Raw genomic sequence first — 18,735 nt, 5'->3', positions numbered from 1 at the left:
AAATTCAAACAACTTTATCTAATTCATTAATTGAAGTAAGGTCCTTTTTATTGCAGTAATTTAGCTCAGTAATATAGAAATCAATGGACGTGGATGACGGATAATTCTAGGCACATTATATTTTAGTGTAAAAAAAAAAGCAGTGAGATTATTTTTGTTCTAATATAAAAACAGTACTATGGTTTTAATTATTATTATTTTGTGTTGTATGACTATTTGTTGGTTTTGTGAAATCTGATTGTAGGTAAGATTTTTTTCTTTAAACTATGTGTAGTAAAAGTTGTGTGTAGATAAATGCAACAATGTGTGTCATGGATTGTGTAATGCTGAGGTTTATGTTTAGAGACAACTGTACAACATGAGAATGGAGGCAATACGAGGCAGTTACTTACAAGCCAGTGATCTGCACCATTATGGTTAAGTCACGGAAGTATTTCCTTACAGATGTAGGCCCATAACCACACATGCACATCTAATTAAATAAACTTAGGATATTGATAACCACATTTACTCAGGAAAAGGAAACATATATAATACATTAGCAAAGTTAAATCCACAATAGTGAAAACCTCCATGATCATGAAAGGCTGATAACGGCTGGAACAGGTTGCAGACACAAATCTGTGGTGTGTGTTTACAAGCATTATAGTTTGCTTTAAGTGTAGGGTTCGGTGTTTAAAAGCTCCAAGAACCATATTTTTGGAGGTTTCAGCTCGACTGAAAATACAAAACCACACGATTAATAGATGAAAAACGTTCCAAACTTTGGAAATATTTCCTTGTCCTGTCTCAGAGAAAGATCAGGCCTGATTAATGCTTTGATCTTGTTTTATGTTTCACAGAGGATAACCAGTTATTTGGTTTTAACCACAGCCAGGTTCCTGCCTGTTTCCCTTGTAGCAATCATCAGGCAGCCCGCTAATGCTAGCCCACTAACTGAAACCACATTAAAGCAATTAGAAGTCTTATCAGAAATGCTACGGTTAATGAGCAAACCAAACAAAAACTCCAAAAAGCCTCAAAGCTAACATTGTGGACTAAACCCCATCCGTTTATCTGTAAATCCATCTGTTTCTGAACTGCGGCTAAAACAAATACAGATCCTGAGATGAAGACAAAAGAGCAGACGGAGACATGTGCACGGACACGCTCTGCAATACAAATGCAGTACACCCAGATCCGGGGCTGGTTTGCTGTTCTTGTGTTGCTCTCCGAGCGATGTCCTGAGCGATGTCCTGGGGGATGCGGAGAGGCAGAGCGGGGCCTGAGCTCCTCCGCTGCTCTTTTGTTTACACTGATGGTTTCCAGATGCTAGCTAGGGATCGGAGCGCTACGGAACGCTGGGGAGCAGCCCAGCAGTTTGGGGCTAGTGCCAACAAGCCAGGATTAAGGCAGCCCTATCTGGGATACTTGAAAAACATGGCCTTGCTTTATAATAACTCTCTGCAAATGTTTCCAGAGGCTGAGAGAGTGATTATAGTTGTGAACTTAAATACAAAAGTCTCAAACATTGTCCTCATTTATTAGGCTGAAACATGCAATGCACACGGACAGCAGCCCTGTTTAAGGGAATGTCCCTTATAGACTGAGGTGCATTGTGCACAAGTGAGGGCAAATCTATCACTTAACCGGCACACCTGTTCCTCTCGTCACTTTCAGCCTCAGCCCCTTTTCTTTACAGGCATTAGAAAGAGACAGCTGCACCAGCAAAGGAGCCGTCCAGAAAGGGAGGGAGAGGTGAGAAAGATGGCAGCAAAAAAGAGAGTCACAAAGAAAACAGTGGCTGTATTTAGAGCTTGTAGTGCATGGTGGGATTGATAAATAGTCCCCATAATGCACCTGGCTGAGCTTTTGGCATGGGGTTGGGGTTGTTTAGTCCAGCAGCGGAAACAGCGGATAAAATAATGCTTGTTCTGTTTGCAGCGAGACACAGCTGAGGTGGGGACAGTCTCATTCTTGTGAGAGAAGTAGTGGCCATCTGCACGCCCTCACTTGGCCCTCAGTTCTGACTGACAGGCTGATGACTGCATCCTCAGATCTTTCGTTGCTGTGATGTCAGATAATGCGGGTAGGGACGGTAAATGATCTGATGTCTTACCGGGAAACCTTTCAGATAGAAAAAACAGGGTCACAAAGAGTGTTTTCTATTTGTCTGTGGATAGCAATACCACATCAGATAATGTAATGTGTGAAATGATGTGAGTTTTCGGCTTATTTCTAATGTTTCACATCTGTTTTATTTGATGTGGTGATTCAAGCCAACCTGAACTCTGCATTAAGAATCATAAGAGTGTTATTCGCCCCCAATGACCCAACATTCGGTGCTCCTTGTGGTGTGGTCTGACAAACACCCTTAGGGCTATTCCTTTTTACAGTGTGTTTCTCTTTGTTGAATGGGAGGCTTATGCTGTGACTCATTGACCTGTCTGGCTTTAAGTGATCATGCAAGTCTGCAGTGCTGTGATGGGAACATCAAATCATGCAGAAGAATCTAGCTTTGTCATAAATAACATCAAGTCTATGCACTGGAGGGAAGAGCCTCTCAGTATTGGCTTAGACATGAGGCTTTCCTTTGTTTGAGGGTTATGTTGATATCAATTAACTGATAAAGGATGCAAATGTTTCCTTTGTTGCCCTTAATTTCTCTTTTCAAATGTTTAGGTTCATTTAAAAAAAATCCAATTATCTGCATTATTCATATAAAGCTGAGCTGCATTTTTTAACAAGACCCTGCTCTCCAAATCCAGACCACAAAAGCGGTCGCATACAATTGCTACCAACTCTTTACCAAAGCCTCAAAGTAGTTTGACCCACCAAATCCCTTGTTTTCTCATAGAGGCAGACAAACCGCTGAATGGCCCAAATTGTAGTGATAGCGCCGTCTCCTTGTATTTGTTGTCTATAGACTGACTGTGGACAGTGTCCGGAACCCAAATCAACTGTATGTACATGCCTGCTCTAATATGTCGAGCAAGTATGAAATCCTATATCAACAACCTTGAAAGAAGTGGTCTTGTAGAACAATTCCTCTTAGGTTTGGCTTGAAGGGATGTCTAATATTAAACCAAGTCTAATCCATCCTGTTGCTGGAGACAGAGGATTAAGGGTTCAGGTTTGTGTCTGGTGTCTGTCCACTGCTCATTACTCTTAGCTCGGAATGTGAGACCAACACAAATGCAAGATCACCTTTAGGCCTCAGACAGTGGTCTGGACTACATACTTTTCCAGTAGTCAGCAATAAACATCTTTTTATGATTTACACTGGAGCAGAATCTCAAGATGTGTTGTGGCAAATTGATATTTGAAGTCAGATGCCTCGGCTGCATACTTTACAATCAATCTCATGATATTACCTAAATTACCCTCAAATGTAAAGACATCACAGCGGGTGACGTCTAGACCGAGATCTCCACCTCTTCCAATTCAGTAATCCTAACGCAATAGTGTGCATACTTCACATTCCTAATATCTTTCTGTTTGCACAACATAAGTGTCTTTAAATCTCATCGCAAGATATTCGTCTGAACATTCCTCCACAGCATAATGAGTCCAATCCACCGAGTTGTGGCCAGGGCTACAGCGGTTAGTTGACACTGTTTTTTATCCCCCACCTCTCTTTCTCTCTCCCTCTCTGAAATGTATGGCTTAATTGAAAGCAGAGCAGCGATTTCACGACGGCTCTGTGTTTTTTTGTGGTCTGCCCCTATGGAGGCCATCTGCTTTGGATTTAGATTTCCTCCTCCTTGTCTCTATTTCTCTCAGTTTCTCCTTCCCCGTTCGCCACCCTCTTGAGAGGGGCTGATTGGAAGGGTCTCTCCACAGTTGGCTCGAGATACTGTGGGGCTTGTGGTATTTGTCCAATTTTTTTCCTTTCCTCCTTTTGTTTGAGTGTATGTTGCAGTCTGAAGCAGGTTTTAAAACCCCTTCCACAACACAATCCTGGAAAATAGGAGGCTGTTTCCCATCCAACGCACACGTACATATTTTCAAACTCTTAATGAGCTTTCTCGTTTTTCGGTTCATCTTGTTCTCTGGTGTCTCACATTTGTCTCCCTTTTAGTTTTATTGTCCCTTGTTAATCTATTTATTGCATTTTGTGAGCTCGTTATTCTTGCGATATAAGCCAAAGAATGATGTGTCCTTGCAGCAGGGCTAAACGGAGTGGGAGTAGTGCAGGAAACAGTGCGGCGAGACTTTCCAGTTGTGTCTCAAGAGTGTAAGAAATCTTGTGGATGTAGAATTTGTTGAGTGTGTGCATGTGTGTGTGTGTGTGTGTGTGTGTGTGTGTGTGGATTTGAGTTTGGGTGTTCGAGGGGAAAAGGGGAGAAAGAAGCATTGTGTGTGGCTATGGTTTGCGTAGAGATTGCATCAGTGAATGTCTGTATCACATGTGTGTATATGCTTAATTTAACAGTTCACTGACCCGTAGCTTTTGTCCCTGCTGTGATCTGGACCAAAGGAGGCTGTGGTCAACTAGTTGCGGTTATGGAGTAGCACTGTCTTCTCTGTGGACACTTGTCCTCGACACACACACTGACACTTACACAACATGCTGGGCTCTAGCCTAAGGGACATAAACAAACATTGACTCAATGAAAGCCGGCAATGTCAAAGTGATATGTCAAACATTGCTCACCATCTCCTGGCACGGACGCCATTGACCTATTCTCTGTTTCAAAGCTTTGCTTCCACTTAACAAACACCAAAAATGCTGTAAATGGCTCCGTTATGTCCATTAAGCTCTTACCCTGGCACCAGCTTGAATGGCTTTATTTGTTTAGCGCAAAGGAAAACAAAACACATCCTCCCATGCAGGCACATCTCCAGAGTGTTTGGTGTTGTGATGACGCAGTTCCATTAGCTTAGTCATTGTACTGTGTGAATTGTGAATGGTTTGTAGATGTTGCATTAAAAGGTAGCAAAGCGTGGTTATTCCCCTGGAAACTAAAACATTTGCTCAGTCAATCTAGTGCTTACTGCCAAGGGTTTTGATTTGTTATCTCCTGCACCAGTGTAAACAGAAAGACAGATTATGTTTGTATGTATGTGATTAAAAAAAACCTAATCTTCCGTCATAAGCTGCTGCCCTAAAGGCACGATGTGTTTCTCACCATGCCTCAGCTGGCAGTGGTGGCACAACAGTCCAGATGTTATGGTGACATTCCCACATGTTTGGTTGTCCATTGGAATGTCGAAAGCCAATGTCTGTAAAGTTAATGACTTCAGAACAGAAACTTGCTCGTCATCTCAGACCTCCATGAGAGGCAATGTGTTGCAATGGTTTGAAAACAAATGACCACAATGGCAGTATAATACTTAGAACTCCAAATGACCAAACAATAGTTATTTACAGTTGGCCAAACCAAATTTGAAGATTGACCTATCCATAAACAATTTCCATATTTTTATTTGAAAAACTCTATTAATAAACTCTTTTGCACAGACTAATTGTCAACATTGGATTTACTTCTCTATGTGGGCTCCATGGATTATCCATTTGCTGGGTGTACTTCGGCAGCATCTTCAGATTGATGCAAACAGGGTAGCATCTAATCTGAAAGCAGTCAGATGCAGACGGAGCATGCTGCCCAGCCAAAGGCCGAGGCCAGACTGTGAAAAAGCAGCATGGAGCCTGAGAGGAATGGTCATGAGGAGGATGAGTGCTGTTTCTGTCCTGCTGAGTCCTGGCTGCAGTATCGGGGAAAGATTTTTCACTTTCGAACAAACAGCTGTAACAAGAATTTTCACTATCTACACATTTCCAAATGAATGATGAGGATAAAGGTTAGACCTCCTCTGTAGTGCAGAATGTATTCTAATCATGAGTCTGATGTATTGGATATTATAGTGGTCAGTGTTACTGCTGCAGAGACCTAGAAAGCGCTGTATTTTGACTTGGGGTTTCAAGAGTAACAGTGGCAGGATGTATGTAGTTGGGCTAGATCTTTTGGTAGGAGAGCATTCAAAACAAAATGTTTCCACGGTATTCTCTTTGAGATTGCTGGTTGATTGCATTGAGTCAACCCTGTCAGTGTGTATAGACTGTGTGCTGCAGGCCAGCAGAAGTCAGATTTTCCAGCCAGTGTGCTGTCACAGTGGGAGATGCGAAGCTGACAGTGGGGTTGAGGTCATGCTGTTGAGGGGCCAGATTGAAGCACAGCCGCTCATACTTAGCGTTGGCTTGCTGGTGCTGATGCAAACTGCTGACGCCTATAAGGACAGTGCCAGATGCTGCTTTAAAGTTCCTATTACTCACACATGGGCTGGGACAAAATAAGTAACTTTCACTACCCCCTACATCCACCCCAAAATCTGCAAGCAATGTTAAAGTGATGATGGAAACAATCTGCAGGCCTACGGGAGAACCTGGAGTGGGCAGGTCGGTTTTCTTTCAAAGCAGAGAATTCCCGTACCTTCTGGAAAGCTGCCAGCAGTTTCATGCTGTGTATTAAGATCACTTTTTTCTGTCATATCGGATTTCCATTTGTGCATGAAAGAATTTTAAGATAAAATAACACAATTCCACACTACTCCTTTTCAAATGTTTATCTCCCGAATGATACGATTTTGATAAGCAAAAATAACCACTCCAAAATGGATAATGGCTGTCAGAAGCTTTTTCTTATGATGGAGCTTTACATTGATAATGACAAGCCCTGACAAACATGATAATCATTGAACATGTTGTTTTATTTTGGTAGGATGGAGGACAGTTTGTGATTTATCCTTATGACGACATCAGCAGTACGTTTGTTTGTGGCATGCTTTAAAGGGGAACAACTAGTCTTTTCCACGAATGCTATATCGTGGCCTAAATAAAGTTGCCAACATGAAGTCATCGGAGCGACTCCTCCCAACAATATTACCCTCAGGCCTGTGCTTTTTTTATGGCTGACTGACTGTTGGTAATCATCTACCTCATGATAATCAGAAGAGTAATTTAACACAGCTGTATTGAAGTAAATATCAATTACACAACCACATATTGTGCCAAAATGGTGTGTAGGAGTGTGCTCTACGATGAAGTTGATTATATTAGCATGACAAGGATGGACACACCCTGCTGTCAAAGCTCAACATTCATTTGTCCAAGAGGTTCTCTTAAAAATGTCATTCTGGCAAGAAGAAAACTCACTTTCTTCATCCTAAAGTTGGATTTATCTAGTCAAGATGTTCAAAGTTATGATTTCCACACATGTGCATACATTTTATCCGCCTTGCTTTAATCTTTACAGGCCAGACCCAAAGGGGAAGGACTGACACCCTACCAGGGGAAGAAGAGATGCTTTGGAGAATACAAGTGCCCTAAGTGTAAGAGGAAGTGGATGAGTGGCAACTCCTGGGCCAACATGGGACAAGAATGTATCAAATGCCACATCAACGTCTATCCACACAAACAGGTACCTCATCCTACATAAAACTTTCACTCTGACTATTTGCGGTATTGTCTTTAAAGTAAAAAACATTACTCATACATTTTGTTCAAGTGGGAGATTTAATTTCTTTCAACCAAAGTTAACAGAGTCCAGACTCTGGTTCGCGTGGCTTCCTTTTGTCTTGAGGATATTCCAGATGGCCTTATTAAAATAAAATAAAAACCATACCATGAAACAATTGCTTTTGCCTCTTTGGTAATAAACCAGCACTGAATAAACTATTGGTTTTTCAAACTGATACAAATCTGAGATTATTTACTGAATGACATCCAATCTTAAAACAAATATTTCTTTATTAATGTCTCTCAGACACAAACTAACTTGGAGGTATTTGAGCCTTACAGCGGCAGAAATCAACCAAGATGTTGGGGAGTGTTTTTAAGAACAGAAACCGCTCTGAGGGAATTAAAGTGCTGGTAAGCTGTCTGTTCGGCTTAACCTCACATTTTTCTCACAGCCTGTTGACTAAAGAGATGAATCGCCTGAGAAAGAACCCACTCTGTTCTTAGCTTGAGCTTGAGATATATTTATCCTCAACAATTCATCTTTTAATATTTATGCTTTTCTACATTCTTTCAATTCCACTTCCTGAAATAAAGTTAGGATTATAATTTAAGTCCCTGCTCATCCTTGGGATACCAGGGCTGAGCATGCTCTACTAATATGAACTATACTTCTTAAAAGAATGGGAAAGACTGCATTAAAAAAAATGTCTCCCCCTCATAGAGTTCACTGGTGAGAAAAACTCACTCTTTTCTGCCTCTGTGTCTTGTGGCAAAGCTACACACAGGCAAGCAAATTCCCCGCATTTGCAATGTCACCCACTTAACATATTTCCCCTCTGTCAGCGTTTGAAATGGACCACTAACCTCTGTGTCCTCGAGTATCAAAGAGTTCAGCCTCTCATGGCTCCCTCCCTCCCTGCAGATTCCCATAAATAACCTGAATATGTATTTTACAATTCCGTCTGCACACATTTAAATATTTGCTCCTCTTAGGTGGGAAATATATTTCTCAGACGCCCAGTGAACTTGGTTTCAACCAAGGGCCTTATTTCCATTGGGTATGATGGGTATACTCACTGATTTACTACATCTGGTCACACCAGCTATTAAGCTGTGCAATGTAAATGAATTCCGTCATGTTTAATACATCTGCGCACATAGTCTGCCGAGTTTAACTTTGTTGAACTTTGCCATTGATTTAGCACGTTGTGACTGCTGACAGTAGGCTATGAGAGAAGGGGGCGTTCAAAATTGAGAACGTCATTTATAAACTGTGTTACTTCATCAATCTTTTTATAACTGTCTTCTATCAGAGTTTAAACTTCAACAAAAAAGAAAAATCATAATTTTCAATCAATTGCACAATAAGCAATTACACACATGCTAACTGACAGTCAAAGTTACTTAAATGACAACAAGTAAGCTTGCTAGCCAAGTGGATTTGTTGTCCTCTTGTATTACTCTTTCTTGCATACAATGTTGTATATTCTTGAAACTAAATGCCATGGGGAATATATATCACAGAACAGTGAAAATAGAAATGAGTTCAGTGAGCTATTTTGACTGTGCGCTTGGATGTTCCTGGATTGCTAGCATGTTAGCTGTTAGCTTGTTATTGACCGCTGCAGGGTTAAGCTCCAATTTCACTTTCTCCAAATGGAAAGAGCTCAGACTCTAGCTTTAGCTACAGAGCTGATTTGATTGAGCTTGAGTTTCTTGCTCAAGGACATCTCAAGAGGGAAGATGCCTGCAGCAAAGGGGCTTGAACTCAGTTCCTTTGCTCTTTGAGGGAACCCCATAAAACATTCATCTGATTTTTCAACTTTTCTCAAGGACCAATAGTAAAGTCTCAACATTTCCAGGCAGACTCATTTGCGGATAACTGAAATATCCCCCTGTAGTAACCCATGGTAACCTGGTTTCCTTTAGTTAGACCACTGAATAAATAACAAGAACAGAACAAAAGAGGAGAAATACATTTTTCCAGACAGATTGTTAAAATAATCCCCCATCATGCGGCGCATACAAATTCCTTTCGTCCTTGATAATGATTCCAGGAAAGCCATTGCTGTTGGCTTATATTTCCATAAAGGTCATGATCAAATACATACTTTTTCTGTAATATAAGGTTGGGAAAGTACTGCAAGTTTCCAGAGCTGATGGTGTGTTGCCATATCTCTGCAACTAATTGTGTTTAGTACACGTCTGGTCTGGGAAGAATTTGGGCGTAACATTGGAGGCCAAACTTTAGGCATATAGCTGACTTGAATCTTGCATAACTCAGAGTTTTACAAGTTCGCTGCTTGTTTTTTTTTCTTCTGTGTTTTTATGACTCATTATTGTTTCTCCGTTTGTATCCTCAGCGCCCTTTAGAGAAGCCGGATGGCCTGGATGTTTCTGACCAGAGTAAGGAGCACCCGCAACACCTGTGTGAAAAATGTAAAGTCCTGGGCTACTACTGCCGCCGTGTGCAATAATCATCTTTATTCAGAGTCAGAGCAACAAGTCCTATTGCTCATCCTCCATCAAGGCTGTTAACTTCCTCCCTTCACATCCAGGTTTCCTACATCCCTGCCCTGCACACAACATGGCGTCCCTTCCTCCTCACATCTTCCCATCCTCTCAGAAGTCTCAAATATAGGTTTTTATTTTTCTGTCCCTCTTCTCAACCACCGGTGGATCACAGATTTGTAATCCTTTTTTTTTTTCCAATGACAGTATTGAAGACCACATCGAGGAATGAAAGGAACACGGTAACCTAGGATCAATCTCTCCAAGTGCTCCTCATCAAAAGCTTTTATTTTCTTGTGCCACATGCATCAGAAACAACTCAACCCCATTGATCCAACTCAATGATTAACAACAGCACATGGCATATTGACGGATTAGCATGTATTACATTGGTGTCACTGACAGTATTGGTCTCAATAGATTACCTCATCTTGGGGTTTGTTGGATTTGTGTTTACAGAGATCTGCCTTCCAATTTCCCTGCCAAGTGAACTGTGTGTTAATGTGACGAACATTTACAATGGTATCAAGTGTATGAGGCCTTTGACTTGCCGTGTTAAGGTCAACAGCACATCTTATTAACTGTGAAATAACTGAGGGACAATGTGCCATACATCCCTAGCTTACATTTGGCCTATTTATTTCCTTATTGTCTAGTGTGCAATTAGAATTTTAACTGGGATATAACTAAATGTTTTTTGTATGTTTGTATATCACTTTATTGTGTAACTGCTTCCACGCGTCTTTAGAAACTACTGTAGGTTCAGTTGCTCTTCGTCTAGATTTAGTGCATTGCTAACGGATAAGGTTTCATTCACCCTCCCCAGAATATTTTTGTTACGACACAAATTCTCAGCTATCTATAGTTTTAGATAGGTATAGATGTTAGATAGTTACATTTAAATCACTAGAAGGAGCTGTAAGAAAAGAACACTAGTTGTATTAACAATAAAGCATTATTTTGACGGTTAACTAAAGCCAAATTAGAAAAAAACAACTGAGATGTTAGTTTGAAAACGTTTAAGATAGACTTTAGAGTTCACAGCCAATGCCTGCAAACCTTAGTGGAGTCAATAAAGCAAAATGGAAGATGTTGCACCTACAAACTATGTCCAACAGCTGATTGCAGTATAAAGACTGTGTAAAAGGAAGTGAAGTTTGGGAGAACTGCGATGATTGTCAGATCGGTTGAGAGAAACAATAGGAAGTCAAATAGGAGGGCTGATTTGTGATGTGGAGATGTTGAAGATTCAAGGATATATTGAAAGTGATGATGAATTAGGTGTACAATTTTTGTATGAATATAAGTGCCTACTATTTTAAACCAGTGTCTTTAAAAGACATTTTTTTTTAATAGGAAATGAACTTTTCTATATCGTACTATATTCCAAGCCTTATACAAACTGGTTGACTATATTTTATAATGTAACATATTGTATGTGCCTTAAAAAAGATTGAAATCATGCTGAAGTATCAGGACTATAGGATGCCATTTGAAATTAGGAAAGACAAATTGGGATGGGCTCAGAGATGGAACAGTACACGTGCATGTGGTAACTGGGATGCATATTAAGTTTAAGGCAGGTAAAAGGAGTTACAAAGGACAAGGACATTTTTCAGTTTCTCTATGAGTTTGAACTTGCATGGTGGGTGTTCGCTTCAACAAAGTTTGCCGAGTTGCAGGCATGGGCTGAAACAGCATTTCCAGCTGGCAAAAACAAAACCTACTGTGGTGTGTTGTCATGGAATATCCACAAAGATGTTATTTCTTAGGCGATACTCACAACCGAATGGAGTCGTGCATGAAACTGTGGACCTCCCTCTTTGTTGTTTTAATCTAGTGTGGTAATGTTTATCCAAGGAACTGTCGGTTTTGTCAAAAAATATACATGGTCCCTTGCCTTAGTGGGAGAGTTTGCAGAGGCTGATAACGGGAGCCTACAGTTTAGGGAATTTCGCTAAATTCCATCGTGGAAGTTAAAGGGGCATTCCAGTGATTTTATAGTTTAGGTAAGTTGGGTTGCACGACACGTAAGAATGGTTGAAATCAATGCAGCAGAGGCATAGATATGCATATCTTTAACACCTAGTGTGACGCAGGCTACAAAACGCTGAATCCTACCTTTCCCGTTATGCAGCTCGACAGCTTCTTTCAATTTCTGCGATGTAAATGCCCACTTCTTTTAAAAATCCCAGTTTGTAAAAGGCCATTTGTTTCAAATGCGTCTCTAAATCCAAGCTGAGAAAACAGTGATGCAATAGCTCTTAGACTCAACAAAGTTCCTCCAGAGCTACAGAAGACGTTTCACAACGAATTTCAACATCCAATAAGTCCTGCCTGACGAGCACAAATTGCTGGAGTGCCCCCTTATAAGAAGGAATGTGTGCATCGATACGACCCCAAAGCTCAGACCTAATATGAATGAACGATTCTGCTTTTAGTTGGGAACAATCCATTATTCTTAACATCGTCTTTCGTTTGCTCCGTGTGATGACACTAGCCTAACATTATTGTCCACATCATACCATGTGGCCCTGGTGAGAGGGATAGATACCAATGATGCCTTATGAACTAACCTTCAACAAGTTCTATTCCGCCCAGAGAAACGTTATAAAGGCAATTTGAAATGGCAAATCACGAGCCGATGGAAGCAGTTCATACAATACATATGAAAAAAATCTCTGCTTTCAGACATTATTTCTTGAATTTCGTATACTTGACTTTTATAGTATCTTTCCAGTTCAAATTTGTTATTTTCTATGAATGAGATGTGTATTTTGGAACACTTAATAGATGTTGAAAATTGTAACGCAATCTGCAAAGACTGAAGAGTTGTTTCCCTGACTAAGATAGATTGTTTTATGTATATATTTGATGGCCATCATTATCGAGAATAGTAGCTCTTTTAAAAATGTTATGCAATATTGAAGCTTTTTTTTGTGTGAAGAATGGCCTATTGCTAAGAAATAAACTAAGCTGGGAGTTTTTTCTTTATGTTTTACAATAATCTGAGGGGTTATCCTGCAGAAATATTTATGGAAAGATTTTTTACAACACTTTTTGTATAGAATATGCAACAAAGTTACACTAAAGAAGGAACATATTGATGTCTACATAGAGTATTATTAAACTAAAGCTGGTACATAATTAATACCTTTTCTCAATTATAAGCCATTGTATTTTTGTTTTGTTTTATGATGTTATCAGTGGTGAATAACCCACAGTTATTTTGTTGTTATGTGTAACTAATGAGCTGCCATTTACATCCATACAGTCACATGTATTCATTTTGTAAACAATATTATGAAGATATATATTGTGATAACATGCAGAATTTCTCTTTTCTTAATTAGTGATGGATACTCACCACTGTATAAGCACATTCAACTGTGAGATGTAGTTCAAGCTTAAAGCGGCAATGACAAGAAACTATTATAAAATATTCTGGTGTTATTAGTAGTCTTAGGGATTGTATACTTTTGTTAAAAGGCATGTGTGACAAAGAACTATTTTAGAGTTTGCATGTGCATGTGTTTGGTTTTGAATGAAATATCATTTTGTGCAATGTATACTTATTTAAATACTTTACAGTAGTTTGCTACAGTACATATTGTTTTTAACTTTATCAGCAACTTCTGATTGTTATAAGTCTTGAAGTATTTACCGCTAGTGTAGCCTCTACGAATAATACATATTTACTGAATGTAATGTGTTAACAGTTATGTGGTCAATTAGGAAAGTTATGTTTGTATTACTTGAGATGTATGTGTTGCATTGTTGCAATATTTGAATTGGACAGAACACAGGCACGAGGTAGGGAAGAAAATGATTTTTTGGGAAACAAAGACATGGTCATGGTTTCAAGAGTAGACCGCAGGTCTGTTTTTCATGTCCATGAAATGGCATTCCAAGATGTGCCTTATTTGTTAGTTGGGAAAACATTTTAGTGCTGTTGAGCGTTTGTTGAATAAAAGTCATATTGAATTAGGAGTTGGATCATGTGGTTTCATTTCTTTTGGGTCCTATGCTGAATTGTTATTACCAGTAACTGGAATGTGTTCATTGGATATCTCAGCCCAAAGCAATTGTTATAAGCTTCTGTCTGTGTAATGTTAATTTAAAAGTATATGTTTTAATCATCACAGTCTACAGCGTCTTTGAGTGCAAGTTTGTAGACTTGCACAACACTGAGTGTATGGATTATGATAGAAGTTCTTAATGGATATTCATGGCGGTTGTGTAACGCAGAAAAGGGGGGAGCCTTATAAAACTTGTTTTTCACTTTCTGTGAAAGTACTGAAAGATAACAGACACATCGAGCTGACAGGTCTTGATTTCAACACTTTGGGTTCAACTGTGGACAGGAAAACACAAACACAAAAAAGGACACCCGCTAACATGGGTGCCGTGTGATAAGTGGAGACTTTTACCGCAGAAGACCCAACTTGTAGCAGTTGTAAAGATGTCATTGTGTTGCATGTGTTCTAAGTGTTGGCCACAGCACCGCCGTCTCTGGAGCCAAGTTTCCATGAACAATATTGGACATGCATTCCAAATAACTAAAACTAAACCAGAGGGTTGGGACCCAAATTATATCAAGTTTGTTACAACATCTCTTGCTCAAACAGAGTGAGAGCTAAGAGGTCTCTATAACAACAATGTAATCTGAGAATTCAAACAAACGGTGGAAGGTCAGTGCGCATATGGTTTCATTTAGGAGCAAGAGCTGCTTTTTCACGTCGCTTCATTATTTACTTTCATAAAGTATTAGCTCGATAAGCAGCACCACCCAGTCTCTGGCTTTCAGACATGTCCTGGCCTCCTTTGCTCTTTCTCTATTCCAGACGCTCTGTGTTTCAAATAAAGCAGCAGGGAAGGAAGAGCAGCCCACATACAAGACATTTTCAGGTTCCTCAATAGTTCCAGCAGATTAAATCATCTGCTTTCTCCGTGTCCAATGAGGCTACAGCCTGCAGCTCTATCATCAGTCAACTGCATTCATGTGATATTTCAACTCAACTGTAAGTGGATGTCACATGATGTCACATCCTGCTATGATGGACAGGAAGTCGGTCGCGCTGGAGAGCCGGTGTCTAAAAAAAAGCAGCTGGATCATTTCCAGGAAGCCCTAAAACCAGAAGGCTCGACGGCGAGAGAGAAAATGTCCTATACTAATACTAGAGCTAATAAAATGTGAAAACAGTCATTTTATTTGGCAGTAAATGGAGAGTAATTGCATAATAAGAACATTTGACATGGTGGACGACTGAGCGCTTGTACACAAAGTAAATGGGTCAAGTCCCAATATAAAAGCAATATATTTGAACATCATTATCAACAGAGAAATATCAGATTTTAAGATTTGCATCTGTGTCAAAAAAAACACAACGCAAAAAAAAACAGTTGACGGCTAACTATACTGTAAGTTCTGTGTCTGACTCTGCATATAGGAAAAATATATCCATACCTGCTGACGGTGGTGGTCTGTGTTTGTCAAATGAAAAGGAGAAGAAGGAAAATCGAGGACTGGGATATACAAACCGTTGTTAGGATACAAACATGTATTCCGGACATTGGGCTCTCAGTGGCTGTTTCAGGGCCTTTAAAGCAGAGCAAAATCACCTGTGACAGTTTCTCCCCGACGAAAGATAAAGTAAATACCAAATTGTTGCATGGCGAGTCATCAAACAGAAGTCCACTTGTGATTTTGAGTGTTATTTAATCTCCCCACAGTCAGTGATGACAATTTTCTTAAGCACCCCACCGTCGTGTAAACCAAAGGATTCCATCTTGATGACCACGTCCATACCGTCCCTCACCTGCCCGAAGACCACGTGTTTACCATCGAGCCTGTCAAAAGAAGAGACCAAAAGAAACTTCAGCCACCGGTAAGGGCTTGGATGTGGGGACAGTACGAGTGGCAAAGCTGACATGACTGTTTAAAAAGTCCACCTAAATAGTTACCATTCAGTTTTAGCCGTACAGATGAAGAACTGGGAGCCGTTTGTGTTTGGCCCTGAATTTGCCATCGAAAGAGTTCCTGCAGAGATAAAAAAGACAACGAGTAAATCAATTAAACGTGATGCAGTCAACAAGATCTTGACCTCATTTTACCACTGAGTCAATAACATTTAGGAGTAAACAGAAGCACAACACGAACAGCGTTAGGCCTGTTTCTCTTCTCTGAAATGCCAATTGTGACAATGTAACTTAAGCCCTCAATCATCAGCATGTGGAATATATTTATTTAAAAACACGAGTTATTTAATTAGGTGCATGTTGACTCACTAAAAACTAGGTCATTTGCCTCTGGATTGCAACATCTCCAGAATATCGCCAGTGGTTTTTACTGTGGCATAAAGTTAGGCACTGCCATCTAGTGGAGCAGAAGCTATTTTCAATTATAAAGATCTGGGAAACGATAGTGTTAAGAAGCCAGAGAAGGGACATGTTTGTCATTATATGCATGGATATATAAGATAACATTTAACAGTATGGATCATTTTGTTTATATTATATTGACTTATCTAATAGTTTTCAAAAAATGTCAATGTACAAAATCCCCAATTTGAGATATTTGAGAAAGACAATGCTTGGCTTTTTTTTTGCTTGATACATTTTGTGTTAATGTCTTGTGCTAAAACAATTTATTAACTTTCTGTTCACCTGCTTTTCAAGGAATTTAAATGTGTCTCATTATACAAGAGCCTACCAAACACAGATTTCCCATCCAGAAAATGAACAAATTAGCAGTGTTTTTGTCTTGGAGTTACTGATAAAATTCACTGAGAAGTTTGAATTAATATCTATATGGACGGTTGAAGGAATATTTGTTTTGTTCTTCTAAATAAAGATAGAGTTGTACCTGGGCTTGTGTGTTTTAATTTGAAGTTTTCATCATTGAAAGTCTTCCCATATATAGATTTCCCTCCTGTGCCATTGTAGTCGGTGAAATCTCCCCCCTGTAACAGAAAACACAGATTCAGACAACACGGCAAACAACACTTATTGTGCATCTTCACTTTTAATCTTACCTGACACATGAACCCAGGTATGATCCTGTGAAACACAGATCCCTTGAATCCAAAGCCAGGTTCCCCAGTGCACAGTGCTTTGAAGTTTGCTGTGGAATCATCAGTTGTTTTATTCAATACATTCATTTTAAAGGAGTTTCAAGGGGGGAAATAAACACATGCAACTCTTAATATTAAGCAAATTAAATTTAAATAAACATACCTGCAGTCTTTGGCACTACAGCTGCATTCAACTGCAAGATAAAAGATAAAACATATCCCATTCAAAATCAGGGACTAATATTTACACTAAGCTTATCTGTGTGTGTTTAAGTGCTGTTGGACATTCTAGTACGCAGTTATACGAGAGGCTAATGCTAGCTAGCTACCTCAATTGTTATTCTTCCCAGAGGCTCACTGTCCGCCTCGATGTCCAGAAACACGGAGGGGTTTTTGGCGGGGCGGGAGGAGAACAGCTTCACGGCGGCGACACCCGGCGTGCTGTATCTCATGCGGTTCTTTATTTGTAACATCGTTGCTCAGCTGACAGGGTGAGGAGGACCTGCAGGCCATGGGTGCTGCTGGTGTTTACATGTGACGTCACGTGGATTGACTGTAAAGAGCCGCGCGGAGGTGACAAACAGCGACACTTCGTGGGACGGTCGGGAAGTAAAACAACTTCATTTAGGTTGAAAAGAAATGCATACATTCAGTCAATGTAAGAAACGAATACAAGGTCCATGTGTTGTTTAGGAGTTAGTCATGATATGAACAACATTGTGTACTTAGTGGTGTCATGATACCAACTAAACCAGAATCATTATTTTTAAGTTTTGTTGAATTAAATAGGTGATACAAAAAAATTATAATATTGTACTACACTACATCACTCTACAATAATAACCCATTGAGAATGACATTCGCATATTTCAGCGTGCTAATCTTTGCTAGTCATATTTACATTTTATTAAATAAGTACAGAAAAGGAACATAATCTAATTTGGCATCTGTTGATAGTCATTTCATTGACTAAACAAGAGCAGTGATTACTAGTCTGCATAGAGCAGTTAAAGCTAATTGGATGAATAACAAAATGGCCAAAATACCTATTAAACCTCAAACTGTTACTTGCTGCAAAATGTATTCTGATGCCCTTTTTAACTAATAGCTTATGAATAAAGAAACAATTAAAGTTGTTAGATATTTACATTGCCGACTTTTTACACATCACAGTTGTAAATAATAACCAATTAACGATGCCAGCAGCCTAATAATTTGATTATTTACCCCTGAGATTTTCCTAATGTGACGTGTCAAACTATCAGTCGGAAGTCTTTTTGGTTATGTGCTATACCAGTCTGTAAATAAAACCACTATCAAAATGTGTAATGATATTTCAAATACTGTATTACCCAATTCTATGTTCATATATATAGTAAAATATGGTCAGTATTCTATTGATTGTGTAGCACAAATGATATAGTCCCTTTTATCTTTTTTGTGTTTTATGTTATGGTCGTCAAAAGACGCAAAAGGCCATTAAATGTGTTTCATCTGAATACATATTTATTAGATAAATATTAGGATGTCACGTCATCTAACTACATACAGATTTGCAAGACTAAAAAACACAATGTTTTTTCCGACCAGTTTAGAAGATGAAATGATTGTACAGAGGATGTACAAAACCAAAGAGACAACTGCCACCTGTTGTGCCAAATCCCTTCAGATTGTACCTTCAAAGTATACTTTTCCAAATTGCCAAAAAAT

At 39.4% G+C, this 18,735-nt stretch overlaps 2 protein-coding genes across 5 annotated transcripts in view; one reads left to right on the top strand and one right to left on the bottom strand.

Annotated features, from left to right (window-relative positions):
* The window catches only part of zcchc24 (zinc finger, CCHC domain containing 24), a 31,668-nt gene extending 17,726 nt beyond the window's left edge, over window positions 1-13,942 (top strand). The window contains exons 3-5 of one of the 4 annotated variants that reach the window (XM_034101133.1): window positions 7,236-7,400; window positions 9,805-9,847; window positions 10,160-13,942. In XM_034101133.1, the coding sequence (XP_033957024.1) occupies window positions 7,236-7,400; window positions 9,805-9,847; window positions 10,160-10,203 (252 nt within the window). In that variant the 3' untranslated portion in view covers window positions 10,204-13,942. Of the gene's footprint in view, window positions 1-7,235; window positions 7,401-9,804 lie in introns of all 4 variants that reach the window. The other 3 variants (XM_034101130.1, XM_034101128.1, XM_034101131.2) reach the window with 3 other exon arrangements.
* Window positions 13,943-15,141: 1,199 nt separating this feature from the next.
* On the bottom strand, window positions 15,142-17,563 carry ppifa (peptidylprolyl isomerase Fa). Its single transcript, XM_034101134.2, has 6 exons — window positions 17,355-17,563; window positions 17,189-17,219; window positions 16,987-17,075; window positions 16,818-16,914; window positions 15,917-15,992; window positions 15,142-15,802 (listed from the first exon to the last, which is right to left on the bottom strand). Exons 1-6 carry the CDS (start codon window positions 17,496-17,498, stop codon window positions 15,667-15,669), a joined length of 573 nt encoding a protein of 190 aa, XP_033957025.1. The 5' UTR covers window positions 17,499-17,563; the 3' UTR covers window positions 15,142-15,666.
* Window positions 17,564-18,735: the final 1,172 nt, after the last annotated feature.

The sequence above is a fragment of the Pseudochaenichthys georgianus genome, chromosome 15 (assembly GCF_902827115.2).
Source record: "Pseudochaenichthys georgianus chromosome 15, fPseGeo1.2, whole genome shotgun sequence".
In the NCBI taxonomy this organism is placed as follows: Eukaryota; Metazoa; Chordata; class Actinopteri; order Perciformes; family Channichthyidae; genus Pseudochaenichthys; species Pseudochaenichthys georgianus.
This window is presented reverse-complemented; position numbering and strand designations above follow the sequence as displayed.